This window comes from Tachypleus tridentatus, chromosome 9, assembly GCF_004210375.1.
Source record: "Tachypleus tridentatus isolate NWPU-2018 chromosome 9, ASM421037v1, whole genome shotgun sequence".
NCBI classification, from domain to species: Eukaryota; Metazoa; Arthropoda; class Merostomata; order Xiphosura; family Limulidae; genus Tachypleus; species Tachypleus tridentatus.
In genome coordinates this window covers 103,178,238-103,193,354 of record NC_134833.1, presented here as the reverse complement: position 1 = coordinate 103,193,354, position 15,117 = coordinate 103,178,238, and the positions used below count along the sequence as shown (strand labels likewise).

Genomic DNA, 15,117 nt, shown 5'->3' with positions numbered 1-15,117 from the left:
ATCAATAATAATAAATATATCATAATAACTTTGTAGAGTCAAGTAGTTTAATTCTCTCTCTCCTCTCTCCTCCGGTGGAAAAGTTTGGTTTCAACACTGTTATAGCGAACTCTCAGAAATTGTTAATTTATAACAGGTCATATATAGTAGTACTGGCTGTATTGCATTTTTTCTCTCTTTCTAGTTTAGAGTTAAATGCACTAAAAGTGTTTTATTTTCTACTCTAATTCCAAAAACTGGAACAAGGCCCGGCATGGTAAAATGGTTAAAGCATTCAGGGTCGCGGTTTCGAATCCCTGTCACACCAAACATGCTCACCCTTTCAGCCGTGGGGGCATTATAAAGTTACGGTTAATCGCGCTATTCATTGGTAAAATAGTAGCCCAAAAGTTCGCAGTGATGACTTGTTGCCTTCACTCTAGTCTTACACTACTAAATTAGGGACTGCTTTGCACGAAATTCAAAAAACAAACAAAACTGAAACACAGCATTGCCCAAAAGGCTTTTTAACTATAACTCTCCTCTGGGGCTAACTGACTAGAGTGGAGATTAAGCAACCTCTTTTTTGATTCTCTCACAGAACACGTACGCACAAATTCTCTGCTGTTGTCTTGGTATAAGATCTTTCGAGATGAAGCTGTATAAAATTACTGGGGTGCTATGAGGCTTTAGCGTTTTTTCGTCCCACTTGTGATAGAGATAGGGAGCTTTACTTGGATTTCATGATTCTAGCATTATTAGAGTATACTGGTGGTGTCACTGTAATTCCGCTCAATAGCCAAATAGCCTTTATGGAACTTATGATCCTTCAAGGCGGTGGGGGATCTAAAAAACTTTTGCGTAAAATTAGATATGGGGAGGCACGAAAGTACTCCAGGAAAACCCACTTTCGCTGATCAGGCGCCAAATACTCTATCAGGTCAGTATCTAATTAAAACTGAGAAGTAGTGTAGCAACTTCGAGAAGGAAGAAAGAGTTATGGATGTGATTGAGAGTTAGTGTGAAATGGGTGATGACTTTGGAATGATCTGTCGTGAGGAGTTTCTTACAGAAATTAAAACGTGCTTTGTAAATAGTACACCAAAGTTTTCTTGTCAACGAATTGGACAGTGGGTGCGAGTGGACTCACAAATTAGCCAATTGATAAATCGGGCACAAACTGCTGTTTTAAGATATAGAACCTCGATGGTTACATTGGTCTAGAAAACAGAATTTAATCAGATTTTATATAGAATTTTTCTAGACTTTACTCAGATGATAATTTAGATTTACATAGATTGGTATAACGATTCATCTGGATATAAGTTACGCTTTGCACCAGATTCACGTAGAATTACCACAGATTTTACAAAGATTTTAGCAACTTTTATTAAACTCCAAGATTGTAGTCACTGTCACTTCTACCTAGGAACTCTTAATGTTCTCGCTTTCGATTGCCTGTAACAGGTTTATATATTTTGGTGTAGTTTTCAGGGGCGTCGAGAGGTAGGTCGGACCCGGGTGAGTTATTTCCCCGGGCCCATTTTTAAAGTCTTCATAAATTCGTGGTACATTCATGGGCGTATGAAATTTTTTTCTGGTGGGCGAAACCAAATATGTTGAGAATTTACATTTTTTGAAGCAAAGCGATTTCCCGTAGTACTGCAATATTTCCTTAAGTATATTATGAAAATGAGAATGCATTATTCTTTACCCCATATTTCCCCGGACCCCCTAATTGACGCCCGCCCCTCTCTTAACCCCCCTCTCCTCAGGCCTGGAAGTTTTACCTTATGAGAACTCTTCATGTGTTTCCGTGACTTTAAAGTCGACTTCCATTTTCATTTGAGCGAACTCTATTTGGCTTTCGTCTATGGTTATGTTAAATTTTTTAGGTATTCTGTTTAAGTTCGCTAGTGAGTGAACAGTGTAAAGTTTACCCTCCCTCCGCAGAATAGTGTAGCATTATTTAATAAGGTTAAGGTTAGAAGCAACTTTGTTGTGCCACATTTTAACTTGAGAAACTATCTGTTTGTAAAATTTTATTATCTAGCTCAAGTTACTGGATGGGAAAATACACGCTCTAGCAAGAGCATACACATATATATATATAATTTAATAAAGTCTGTTGTTTATGTTAGTCACACGCACCTTCTTATGATGCATGTATAAGTACACGATCGCTTGCACTGTATTGTAAAATAAAGTATTATTATTTTTATAAACTGTGAAGATCTTCATTAAATATTGGTCCCTTGTTTAAATCTGTGTCCTTTCTCATTCTTATTAGTCCTTCCATCACAACCATCGGGAAGCACACCCATGTATGAAATTTGCGAACCTCCTGTTTTTCCTGGCCACTACTGCTCTGTTTTGCCAAAACATTCGGGATACTCAACGGGTCTTTGCGCAGAAGTAAAGTGGTTGTGATGTTCCTATCACATACACACAAAATAGAAACTTTTGTTTTGATTTTCGGCTTCCACTGAGCAAAGTCTTCATTTAAAGGAACATCTTACAGTCAAGTCGTTTTGCTCGGGCATTAGTCACCTAAGTTTTTTTTTTTCAAATTGTCAACATAACACTTCTGTCGCGAATCTTGCGATCTTCTTAAATCTTAAAATTCATCGCAGTATCAGTTTTTCCTGACATTTAGAGTAATCAACATAACCTGTTTTAGAGTTTTAATCTACATTTTAAAGCATATTTATACATATTCAACAGTTGAAATCTTAAATTGGTCTGTTTTGTTTTGAATTTCGTGCAAAGCTACATGAGGGCTATCTGCTCTAGCCGTCCATAATTTTGTAGTGTAAAACTAGAGGAAAGGCAGCTAGTCATCATCACCTGCCGCTAACTCTTGGACTACTCTTTTACCAATGAATAGTAGGATTGATCATAACATTATCGCTCCCACGGCTGAAAGGGCGAGCATGTTTCGTGTCACGGGGATTCTAACCCTCGACCCTCGGGTTACGAGTCGAGTGCCTTAACCACCTGGTTAAGATGGGTCAACATCTTAAATAACCCAGATTATTTCGTTTAATCGATAAAAAATATTTAAAAACTTTTAATTATTATCGGTTTACCTTTTCATCAATGTACGTGATGTAGGCAACCTCCTTGTGGAGTATCCTCGAGGAATATGTTTTAAACTTTGTTTGTTTGTAGTTAACACAAAGCTACAGAATGAGCTCTCCACGCTCTTCCTACTACGGGTTTCATAACCATTTTTTTGTGGCGTTGTAATTCCACAAACATATCACTGTGTGTCTGGAGCGTTATTTTAAATATATAAACAACATTGGCACGTGTACCTTCGTTAAAAAAAAAAAAAAGCCGAAGGTTCAGTAAACGATTTGAGAAACATGGTGCAAGAAAAAAACTCTTTAGTAAAACTACATTTTATTCATTCACTTTTCACATTTTATGGTGAATTTCTAGTTATGAAAAATATCTGAATTTTTTTGTACTGTGATGCAAATTAGGCAATGTGTATGTACAAAAAAGTAATAAATTATGGTGACATCTATGAATTGATAATTCATGTGGTTAATGCAAGTACAGTTTGAGGTATCGTTTATGTTCAATGTATGTCAGTTCATTAGAATGGTACAGTAATGCTAAACTAATGTGATTAATTTAAGATATAAAAGTTATTTTAAATGTAACATTTTACTTAGAGTAGTTTAACTTTGACGATAAATATCCTAACTACGTGAGTAATGTTTGCTGTTTAACTTGTACTTTCTAGTTTTAATGGCTGGAATTTGGAAAATGACGTACGACCATTGAATTTTGAAGTTTAATTTGATCTTGAAGCTTTAATTATTACTATTAGCATTATAATAAATAAGTGTGTGAGTAGAAGTGGATATAAAACGAAAGTAAGAAGTAAAGGAGTGAAAAATCGTTCGTGCTTTTAGTCTTATTCTTTTCCCATTTTCTATGACGCCGTGCATGTGTTTGCTTCGGATTTGGTAGAGATAGAGGCTATATAAGTAGTAGTAATGTATAATAAACGAAATATAAAATATAATGTTTTGTAAATTGCACAGCTTCGACCGTTGCAAGATGAAGTTGACTTGAAGTTAATTTTCAGTTATCGATATCATGTCTACATAAACACTTTAGTCCTGTATTTTCAAACTACATCTTAGTGACATTTAACTCATTACTACTAGTTTTAACCTTTATTCCTTTATCGTTTTACATGGTATTTAAAGTTCTGTAGATCTGCTACTGCTACTATGACTGTTTATTTTGAAATCAAATAAATAAAAATATTAGGATTTAAACTGCACTTCATAATTCTTCATTATTTGAAAATTTATTGTTCATCTTCATGTCTTCCATTATTAGATATTCAAGAACCTGACATCATTAGTAAATTTGTTACTGCTACAATCTACAAAAATAACTAGGTTAATACCAGTCACATAGGCAATGAGACAAATTTGTGCTATGTAGTAGGAGTGGCACTTAGTTTACTTCTGTGTGAACATAGGTCACATAACAATCACATGGTATTGTACAAATAGAAAGTGTCACTTGCTCTAGCTCGTCAACTCAATTTCATTCTGTCACTTGCTCTAGCTCGTCAACTTAATCTCATTATGTCACTTGAACAGGCATTCTTTACAGACACAAAATAAGTACTTAAAACTTCTGTCATGCTTTAAAATATATGGTTGCAAAATTGTCAGTAAAAGCTGTATTTCTTAAGTGCTGAAATAAGTAATTTTTACAAATGAATATATGTATACATCTTGCTATTTGCATACAGTTGTTGATTGAACATGAATAAGTGTACTGTAGTGCTGTAAAATAATTAGCAATAACTTTGTTGTTTATAGGTTGAGTTAATATCATAAGATTCTAAATTGTTTCCAGTAACAGTTGAAATTGTTTTTATTGTTGAATTTCTTAGATTTCTTCTGGAGATCTAAACAACATGCCTTCTGGTCTTGAACTACTTTGGCTAGAACTTCAAATAATGTTAGAAAATATTCAGTTATGGCTGAAAAATAATCAGATGGTGCAGCATTGGCTGGAAATGTGTCAGGAATACCCCATTCTGTCATTGTTTGTTACAATAGCTGCTAGTGTGTGCTCAGTCCCACTGATAGCATTTGCTACTTTTATTCTGGGAGTAATGTTAGCCTTGCTGTTAGCATTTTTATTCATTGAGGGTGAGTGTGTGTATATACATATTTATTATGTTTTTGTCACAATATCCTTAAGATGTTTCAAACAGAATTTCACAAAACTTAAGTGCAATATTTTTGTAATTAAAACTAACAGTATAGTAATAGCTTTTTATTACTTACATTAAAACAGAATAAAATGTATAGTTTATTTAACATTTAATAATTATTTATAAACTTGTAGAATGTATATTGCTCAAAATCTAGTATTTGGAAAATTCAGAAAAATGTATGTTATTAGTGGCTATGATTTATCTTTTGCACCAGTGTGAGGAAGGATAAGCTTATGTCTGTCTAACAAGTTGAGTAGTGTTCCTTGGCTCTGAAGTAAATTTAAAAATCCCTTATTTTTTGTAGTTTGTTTATTCCTGAAGAAAAGAAAATTTTGAAATTTATTTTAAAATATTAAAGGAGTAAGTACTTGTGATTTGATAAAATATTTAGACAGTTGAGAATAATTTAAGAAAGAAGCTGTTGGGAGCTCTAGAAGGTATTGAGAAAAAGCATTTTTGACAACAGGGAATTTACTGACAAAGTATTGCTAATATGTTCCTATAAAAAAAAAAAAAAAAAAAAAAGAGGAATGGGTAAAAAAAATCTGTCAAATTACAGTGCTAGTCATAAGATAATTACATATGTTGCACGAAATAATTTGCAACTATTTTGTCTTAAAAACTGGAAGTGAATAGCAATGAGCATGGTTTTAATATATTTATTTGTTGAACCAATTCTTGTTTTAGAAGACTACTGATTTTTTGTATTAGGGCTAACCTGTTGTATATCTTGACACTATAAAACAACTTAAGTGAATTTTGAAAGCTTCTAAGAAAACTGGATATTGGAAGAGAAAAGCTTTTAAAAGTTTGAAGAAAGGTGGCCAGGGTACTTAGTACTTGTTAGCCATATTAGGAGATCAGGGAATTTTTTAATCTGTTTTGAGGCTTTTCTAGTTAAGTACCCAAATAAGTTTCTATTTGAAGGGGCTGCTCAAGAAACTGAAAAATTTTTACTTGGTACAAAGATTTTAGTATGTGGTTGATAGGATTAGCAGTTTGTGGCAAGAAGTGGGAAAAATTTATTTTGTTCATATGGAACCTAATGTGTTAAAGAATTACTGGTTTAAAGAACTATTACACATGTACAGATTTTATATTTTGATTTATTAATGCAAAATTATCTAGCCATTTCATAGTTCATTCATTTACAAATAGTTTATATCTCTCCAAACTTAGTTTAAATAATTGCTGATGAATGAATTTAGTGGCTCCTGAAGCTTATTGCTGTAATTTTATTAAATAAAACCTATGATACTCAAACACCTTTTGTAAAACATATCTAACAAATCTTTTGTTAGTCTATTAATACCCATATCTATAATAATTTCATTTAATCCTTGAACTGAATTAAAATGTTAGGCTACATTTGGAGTACTATGTTCAGTCTTTAGCTACTACAGGAAGGACAATGAATTGCTGGAAAAGTTTGAAGGAAGGGTATAAGGATATACCTACTTTCTACCTAAGATAGAAAGATTATCTTATGAAGATGGCTTAAGATCTCTGAAATTGTTTTTTCTTGAACAGAAGAAGAATTGAAAGGGGTGTGTCTGAGATTGTTCATACACCTTCTTTTTATAAGGTTGTTTTTTCATTATTTATTTTAATTTAGTGGATAGGTCAGCCTAGGTACACTAAAAGGTTTCTTGCTGCCTTTGAATGTTATGTTCATTTAGCTTAATTAGAAAATCCCTTTCTAAAAACAAAAAAAACATAACTTTTTGAACATTCCTTATTGAGAACTGCTAGGACTTGTAATTGTTGTGCAATAATTTGTGCATGATTCAAACTTGACTAGGGAAGGATGCTTTGAACAGGTTGAGGATTAGTATTACAAGCAGATGCTGGATACTTTCACTAGAGGAAGTGTTGAATCATCTTGGGTGAAAATATGAATTTTTACTTTTGAAGAAAAATAGCCAAAAATGAAGTAAAGCACAACTTAAAAAAAATTAATGGTTGAAGAAAAGCATATTAGAACTTGAAGCTATTTTTGCTTCAGTAAGTATGTTGTTGAAATAACAAAGGAGGTTTGCTGAAAAATGTTATAATGTGGTTCCTGAAGAATTTAATGTACTCATAGAGGGAGAAAGCAACTGAACAGAAGAAGAGGTTGAGTTTTATTTGTTTAAAAAAAACTGTTAATAGGTGATTTTAAACGTGAAAATGAATGGATGATTATTTCAAGAGAGTTGTTCCCTCTTTGGACAGCAGTAAGTCTTCAGATTTACAACAGTGAAATCAGGTTTGATTCCCCTCAGTAGATAGCTTGATGTGCCTTTGCTATAAGAAAATGCACTTCAACAGAGTTTGGGTTGTGATTGGGAAGATTGTTTGTGAAAGTTTGTCTTGTGGCTCAATGTGTAAAAGAACCTATTAGGATTGTGCAATTTTAAATACAGTTCTTTAATTCTGAGTCTGTAGTTACAGTTGTTAAATGCCAACAATGCAACTTTTTCGTAAGTTACTTCTAACATTAGATTCCAACAGTATGAATAGTTATATAAAATTTATTATTGTAATGCTCATGCAACACATTCTGAAGTGTAGAAAATTATATTTTTGACAATTCCTAAGAAGTAGTTTGATAAATAAGCATTTTATTTTTAAGAATGTTATGGCTATAGTACTTTTTAAAAACATTTATTAAATATTTTTAAAATTTGAATGAACTGCAAACCAGCATTTCTTAAGTAATATAAATTAATTCTTTATAAAGTTATAAAACACACAATTCTAAATCCTTTATATATGTATTGCTTATTAGCGATCATTCTGTTTCCTAGTAGTCTATCATTTACCACTTAAAGTAAATACCAGTATGACAAAGATTCATATAATAATTTTGCTATTCATTAAAATTGTTGGAGGAAGGGATAAACCAATCACTACATTTGAATGAATACTATAATGAAATTATCACTACTGTTAGTAACATTGTTCTTTGACAGGACATGCTGAGTAGCACTAGTTACCTTCTTTTGTTTTTTTATACAAGTAAATGACCATCTGGTGGTGTATTCTACTCGTGTCTTGGTGTAGCATTGCTACGTGAATATATAAATGACAATTTATTCATGGGAATTGCATCTTTAGAATAAATTTGTCACTCTAAAATTAGCTTAATTTATTACTTGGATGCTTGAAAGAATTGTTCTGTTGAGTATATTTCTCATCAAAAGAATCTTGACTGTTTTGATAAGTGGTCTGTAAAGTGAAATGAGGGAATTCTCAATAGTCTTGGCACTTGAAATTCTTTTATGCAAAATTAGGGTAAATTAATTTGAGACCTTTTTTTCCATTTTTATTAGCTATATTTTTGTGGGTGCATGTATACCCAATTCTCTTTTATTACATATCAGGATCAAATTGAAATCATTTTAGGCAGGATTAGAGTAAATTGATATATGATACCTTTGGTGTGACCAAATACATCAATCAAAAGGGTTTGACATCCTTGGCCCAAAACTGTAATTAGATCTCAAATTGGTGAAGAGATAATGGACACACACACACACACACACACACACACACACACACACACAAATCTTACCAATTGTACAAGCTTCTACACTGTGACTGAAAATAAGTTTATCTTTGATCCTTATTCCACTATAAAAACATTTTTCCTTTCATTTGTGCATATAAAACCTTTAAGTTGCATCAGAATTTTTTCCCAATATTTTTTGTTTTGTAATTTTTAACTTTATTTTTACATAGATGTAAAAATTGTAGATAATCTCATGCAATGTGCTTTCTTAAACATTTATTAATTTTAAACCATTACTATAAGAATATCTCCTTGTTTAATTTATTTGTTTCCTGTATGCCTATTTTTTGTGTTCTCTTAAGATATTACAGATTTTCCACATTCTTAGGGTGAGGTATTCACAAAAACAGTGCTCAATATGAAATTGCTAAGTTTATGCAATTAAGTATTCACATAAAACACACGGAAATAATCCAATGTTGAGATCCATCTATTTTTTTATTTTTTGTAATTTCAAATAATCAGGAGTCTTGTAATTTTTAAAATGTTTGGCTAGATAATTTCTGTTTCTTTCTCTTTTTTTTTTTTAACTTAGCTAATTTTAATTTCCTGCAGTTATGGATTATGTTCAAATCTTTTTAAAATCACACCAATAAAGCTTTTTTGGCTATCTAATCGAGAAAAATTATTTATTAAAATAATGACACAAAATCCTTGATTTTTAGTTAAAGGGTGAAGCAGGCCATTATGAAAAATGTCAGATGAGATATAGAAAATGAGTAGAAAAATAATTTATTTTACTGGAATATACTCTATAGCCATACTGTTTGCTTCATTAAGTCTCTGTGAAAAGTGCTAGGAAGCACCTGTAATAAGTTTAAGTTTGTATTGCACTCATGTGATATAAGTACAGTGAACTTTGCCACTGTGAACCATGGTGAGTCAACAATACATGTGACTTGTTTGTGAACAAAGTATTATTAAATATAGCATGCAGTACTGGAAAAATGTTGTTACAATTACATTTAATCTTTAAAAGTTGGATAAAATCTGTATTTAATCAATTAATGAATCAATCAGTTGAAGTACAGTAATAACTTAACATGATTTTCATTGTTTTAACCTGGTTAAAACATGATAATTTTCATAAGATAATATATTCTAATTAGGTTTAACTTTAAAAAAAATAACACACACGTGTATACATGCACATTTTTTTTCTCTTCCTATTTTGGGACATTTAATTGATATTTATGTAAAATGGATTAAAAGTAAACTGTTTTTGCAAGTAGTTTCTTCATGTATTCCATAAAAACTTTCAAGATGGAAGTCTGTTAGAAAATTGTAAGATTAATATGAGCAAACACATTTATTGTGTGAGGTTTTGATGAGGATATTGATGTATTTGACAAATCAGGTTGTGGCAGAAAATGAGTGTTGTTCTTGCATAATTCTAGATTTTAAAGTTATTTATTCTTGTCTGTTTTGGATAAAGGCCTAGGATAACATTTTGATCACTTCTTAAATTTTTTTTTTTTTTTAAACAGACCAAAAAAGAGTATGTGAAATTGAATGAAATATGAGAATGTTTCTTTATTTCTACTGAGACAGTTGTTACAGACTAAAGACCTTAAACTTTTCTGAATTTAATAAATAAAATGAGTGAGCCTTTAGTTATTAATTTCTGTGTTTGAAAAAAAGAGAATTTTCACAATAGTACCTTAATATTATCAGAATTTGAAAATGTATTACACAATTTTTAGGAACACTCTTGATGGCAGGTTTTGTTCTTTTGAGTGGTGTACTCTTAGTAATCATTGCTACAGTAGTCAGTATTGGAGCTTCAACTGTAGCTATTCTAACTCTGTGCAAGAGACTACAATATCTGTTGATGGGAGTGGAGAAGACAGTAATTGAAAATGGAGTGACACATGTTTACTCTACCCCAGACAATTGTCAAGGAGCCCCAGAAAAGGACTGTACACTTTTAAAATGATTATACAAACTTCAACATGTGTGTTGTGATAGTTTTGCCAAATGACTTGAGAAATGCCAAAATCTTAATTATTTACAATCTTGATTAGGTTAAAACTTTCAGCCATTTATACCTGAAGAAGTCTTGTTTGTTCATAAAATAGTTGCTAATTAACTCTATTTTAACTTTGGAACTCTTCTTGAAACTTAAGTTCTAGTTTCATGTAAAGTAATATTAGAATGAAAAGTTTGATTTTTGTTTATTATTCCATTATGCATTATTTATTAATATGTAAATTTGGTTAATTCCACATTTAAAATAAAAAATTTTAATTTAAACTTGATTACTGTTTTCATAATACCCATAAATTATGGATAAAGGATGAAATTACACAAATGAAACTCATCTACAAGCATAAAATTAACCATAAAAATCTTCTGTGTGACAAAATATTGTATCAAATGTTCTTATTATAGTCGTACAACTTCTGTTTCCTGTAAAATTTGCATCTCAAGGTCAGAAATATATGGAAACAATTTGTGAAGTTTTGTACTCCTTTGTTTTTTACTTGCCCATTTCTGTTTGTAAAGGGGCTAAATCTATGTAAATCTTCTAAAGTGTTCCAATTTAAAATTGAATGTGCTCTAAAATAATGGCAATATTGTATTGATGTGATTTTCTAGAAGAAAAATGTTTGCCATGTATACAAAATATTTGTTAAATATACAGTCCTGTTATTTTTCACATAGAGCTGTTTGGAATGTAAAAAAGTAGTAAAAATATTTTTTGTTTTGTTACAATATAGTTTATAAATTTTTATGCTTCTAGTATAAGCTCAGTTAAAAACATGCTTGTTAGGCAGGTTGTATATACTTAAAGCTCATGTTCTTGTTCTGTAAGTGAGCATGAATATGTGTATATGTAATCCATAGTTCAGATCTTGTAAAGACCTAACCAAAATAATTATACTTTTTAGTTTTTGAATTAAACTAAGTTTATTGTATATATTTTGTATTGAACAATTTGCCAATTAAAATGTTTTCACATTTCCTTTCTTGTCTGATAAATGTAATCAGAAATAATTGTCTATTCCATGTGCATCTCAGGGTACTGTTAATATTTATTGAATAAGTGCATTCTACATTTAACTTTTCGAAACATGCTTTGAACAGACAAAACCTTGTGTAGAATTTTAACAAAACGTGAACTATCAAAAGGAATTTCTCAAAGACTTCTCAATTTTTGGTGTCATATAGGCACAAATTATTTTAGTTTTTGAATGTTCTGCAACTTTCCATTTTAACTTTTAAAATATTTTAACTCTGGATTGTAGAAATGAGTGTTTCCAAAGAAAAGACAGCAAATACTCATTACAACTGCAAATCATTTTTTATTCTATCTTAATTATGGTGTAGGTGAAACTATTAAGATTGCAATGGAGTTGATTTTTTCTATTAATTTGTTCTTTCTAAAAAAAGGAATCATTACATGTCAGTCAGTTTTTGGTGAAATTTAGTGTGAAACTCTGAGTGTAATTTGAAAAGTATTCAGTATTTGAAAAGTATTGAAAAACTTCGAAGAATCTTAATAATAAAAATAAATTAGCTATAACTATATCAAACGAAAAATAATAAGGAATGCAAGTAACAGTTTACAAACAGGAAAAAACATACATATTCTGTGTTTCCAGGCGTTCAAGGGCAGAAGTAGGCAAACAACCAAATGGAAAGCTTCTAAAGTCCAAAGTTTCACGTATCGGTCACGCAACAAAATTCCTCAATATAGTGATAGTGTGGCCCATATAACACAACAATGGTGATTAACTCAAGTGGAATGTACAATAATACACATGAAATGATGCAAGTAGTTTATTTGCAACTTTTCGTAGTCTACCTTAAAACTAAAAATAAAGTGAAACAATCTAGAGCCATGAGCAATTATAACGGAGTCTCTAAAAGATAATCCTATTTACATAACAACGTCTGCAAAGTCTTAACATTTCATTAAATAATATCGTCACATTTATTTTAACAAAAAGAAAGTTACCTTTCGTAAATTTTGTTGAAGGTTATGTTCCGAAATGATCACGTTCAAGGCGTCAGAAAGATAAACTGTTCTCTTGAGTTTGCAATAAAACATCAAGGTTTCCCAACGCTAAACCATGCAGATAATTTGTTTGTTTTCTTTACATATACGCCAGGTCAGTTGGTCAATGCCAAGTATATTTTATATCAAAAATACTTTCTACGTCTAGGGTCAGAAATTTTACAATTTTGGCAATACTAAGAAACGAATAAAGTTTTTATGTTTCAATATTAAGTAGCAAATGTGCATGTATTTATTTTGTTGACTGATGCATGTTGCAATTCCCTGAGTTCGGGTCATTGGCAGAGATACCCGAAATATGCGCTGTATTAAATTCGAACCGTACCCCCAGATTTCTTACTCATTTAAATTTGATCTGCGTGAGATCAGGCCCGAGATGGTTAGGTGGTTAAGGCACTCGACTCGTAATCTGAGAATCGCGCGTTCGAATCCCCGTCACATCAAACATGCTCACCCTTTCAGCCGTGTTATGAGTTTCGGTCACTCCCACTTTTCGTTAGTAAAAGAGTAGCCCAAAAGTTGGCGGTAAGTAGTGATGATTAATTGCTTTCTACTGGTGAATGAGAGACGGCTAGCGAAAATAGCCTTTGTGTAACTTTGTGCAAACTTCCTGGGATCACCTGAGTTTTACCAAATTAAATTACAATTTGATTAACCACATCCTCACGACAACTTGTAACTTTAAGAAAGAGGAGAAAAGATAAATCTGCATTATGTACAGAGATGTTTTAAACTTAGTCATTTTTACTTTGGTTGGTTTTTAACAGAAAATGAAGGAATAGAGTAATGTTTTAAGACGTCAAATACGCTGGAGAAATAGAATTGTATGGGGCCTTTGTATTTAACAAAAGTTTTCATTTTTGTGTCTCATATCTAATTTTATGTCATCTTGTATTCTAAAAGCGTTATTATGAAAATTAAAACAAAATTAGACAGGTATGTAAGTTTGATCTTCAATTTCTTTTTTATTTATGACAATAAGGAGGAGGTAAAGCAGTTCGAAACTGAAACTATATAGTTTTTTTTATAATTACCTCCTCCGCCTAATTTGACGGAGAATATATTTAAAACCCTGTGTGTGTATGTGTTTGTCAACAAAATTTTTCAAAAATGGCTGAATGCATTTGGACGAAAGTTTATATATCTTTGGACTATGACCCAACTTAAAAGTGATTAGTTATGGAAGGGTCAAGGTCTTAATAATTCAAAATATCCTCTATATATTAAAATGAAGACCGGCTTTTCACATTATTTTTGCTCTGCAACTCGGTAAAAAATGATTGAATTTTGATAAAACTTGGAGCACTTATGTAGAATGTTATTCTTCATTTTCCAACTAAAAATGTTTTGTGTCTGTTTTTAATATCAGACACATGAACACATTTCCGTATTTTTTTAAGGGAAGAGTATGATCAACTATACGTGACGGAGATATGCACTCTATTGAATGTCCCTCTAATCATAAATATATCATTTTGCAGATACTCTCAATATAATTTTTCAGTAATTTCATGAGTTAGGTTTACAGTGTGTTCGCGTCTTTCTTAGTAGAATGTATTCAATTGTTTTTATACTTTTATATTGTTCTTCCTTCTCTGGTGACAAGGTCTGACATGTTCAGGTGGTGACAGCGTTCGACTCGTAATATGAGGGTCGTGGGATCGAATCCTCGTGCCATCAAGCATACTCGCCTTTTCAGCTATGGAGGTTTATAATATGACGATTAATTCCACTATTCGCCGGTAAAAGAATAGCACAAAAATTGGCGGTGGATAATAAAGACCAGCTGCCTTCTAGTCTCTGACTGCTGAATTAGGGACAGTTATTGTAGATAGTCCCCGTGTAACTTTGTGCGAAATTCAAACAGACACTGGATGGCTGCCTTTCACCAGACTCGTAAATTGATCAACTGGTTTTCTTCATTTACAATGTCAATAGGGTCCTTGTGTATTTCTGTCTAAATCTATCATTCCTTATTTAAAGGGAAACATCTAATTGACTCCTAGTGACTAACACTACTCAAAGTAATGGCCATTTTCATTCAACATAGGGGAGATTTTAATAACGTAATAACCTCAAGATACCATTTAACCTAGCATTGACAGACACTGCTGTCAACATTCTTTCACAGCATGCAACATTAGAGCAATAATTTTAATGGGCAGAAAGAATATTATCTCCAGAATAAAAACAGCAAAAACCTGGGCAACTACAACAAGGTCATCTCAACAACTTTCTGGACTACATGTTATGCAACAGCTGCATAATCTTATAATAAACTAAGAACATAACTAGTATGCAACA

The 15,117-nt window shown here is 31.7% G+C and overlaps 1 protein-coding gene across 5 annotated transcripts; it reads left to right on the top strand.

The window, feature by feature from the left end:
• Positions 1-3,406: 3,406 nt before the first annotated feature.
• On the top strand, positions 3,407-11,757 carry LOC143225926 (uncharacterized). Of its 5 annotated transcripts, none has more exons than XM_076456176.1 (3): positions 3,407-3,552; positions 4,910-5,171; positions 10,496-11,757. In XM_076456176.1, exons 1-3 carry the CDS (start codon positions 3,526-3,528, stop codon positions 10,726-10,728), a joined length of 522 nt encoding a protein of 173 aa, XP_076312291.1. In that variant the 5' UTR covers positions 3,407-3,525; the 3' UTR covers positions 10,729-11,757. The 5 variants fall into 5 exon arrangements, with proteins under 5 accessions (XP_076312291.1, XP_076312290.1, XP_076312289.1 ...); XM_076456175.1 differs by having other exon boundaries at positions 3,466-3,570; XM_076456174.1 differs by having other exon boundaries at positions 3,511-3,591.
• The last annotated feature ends 3,360 nt before the right edge of the window (positions 11,758-15,117 follow it).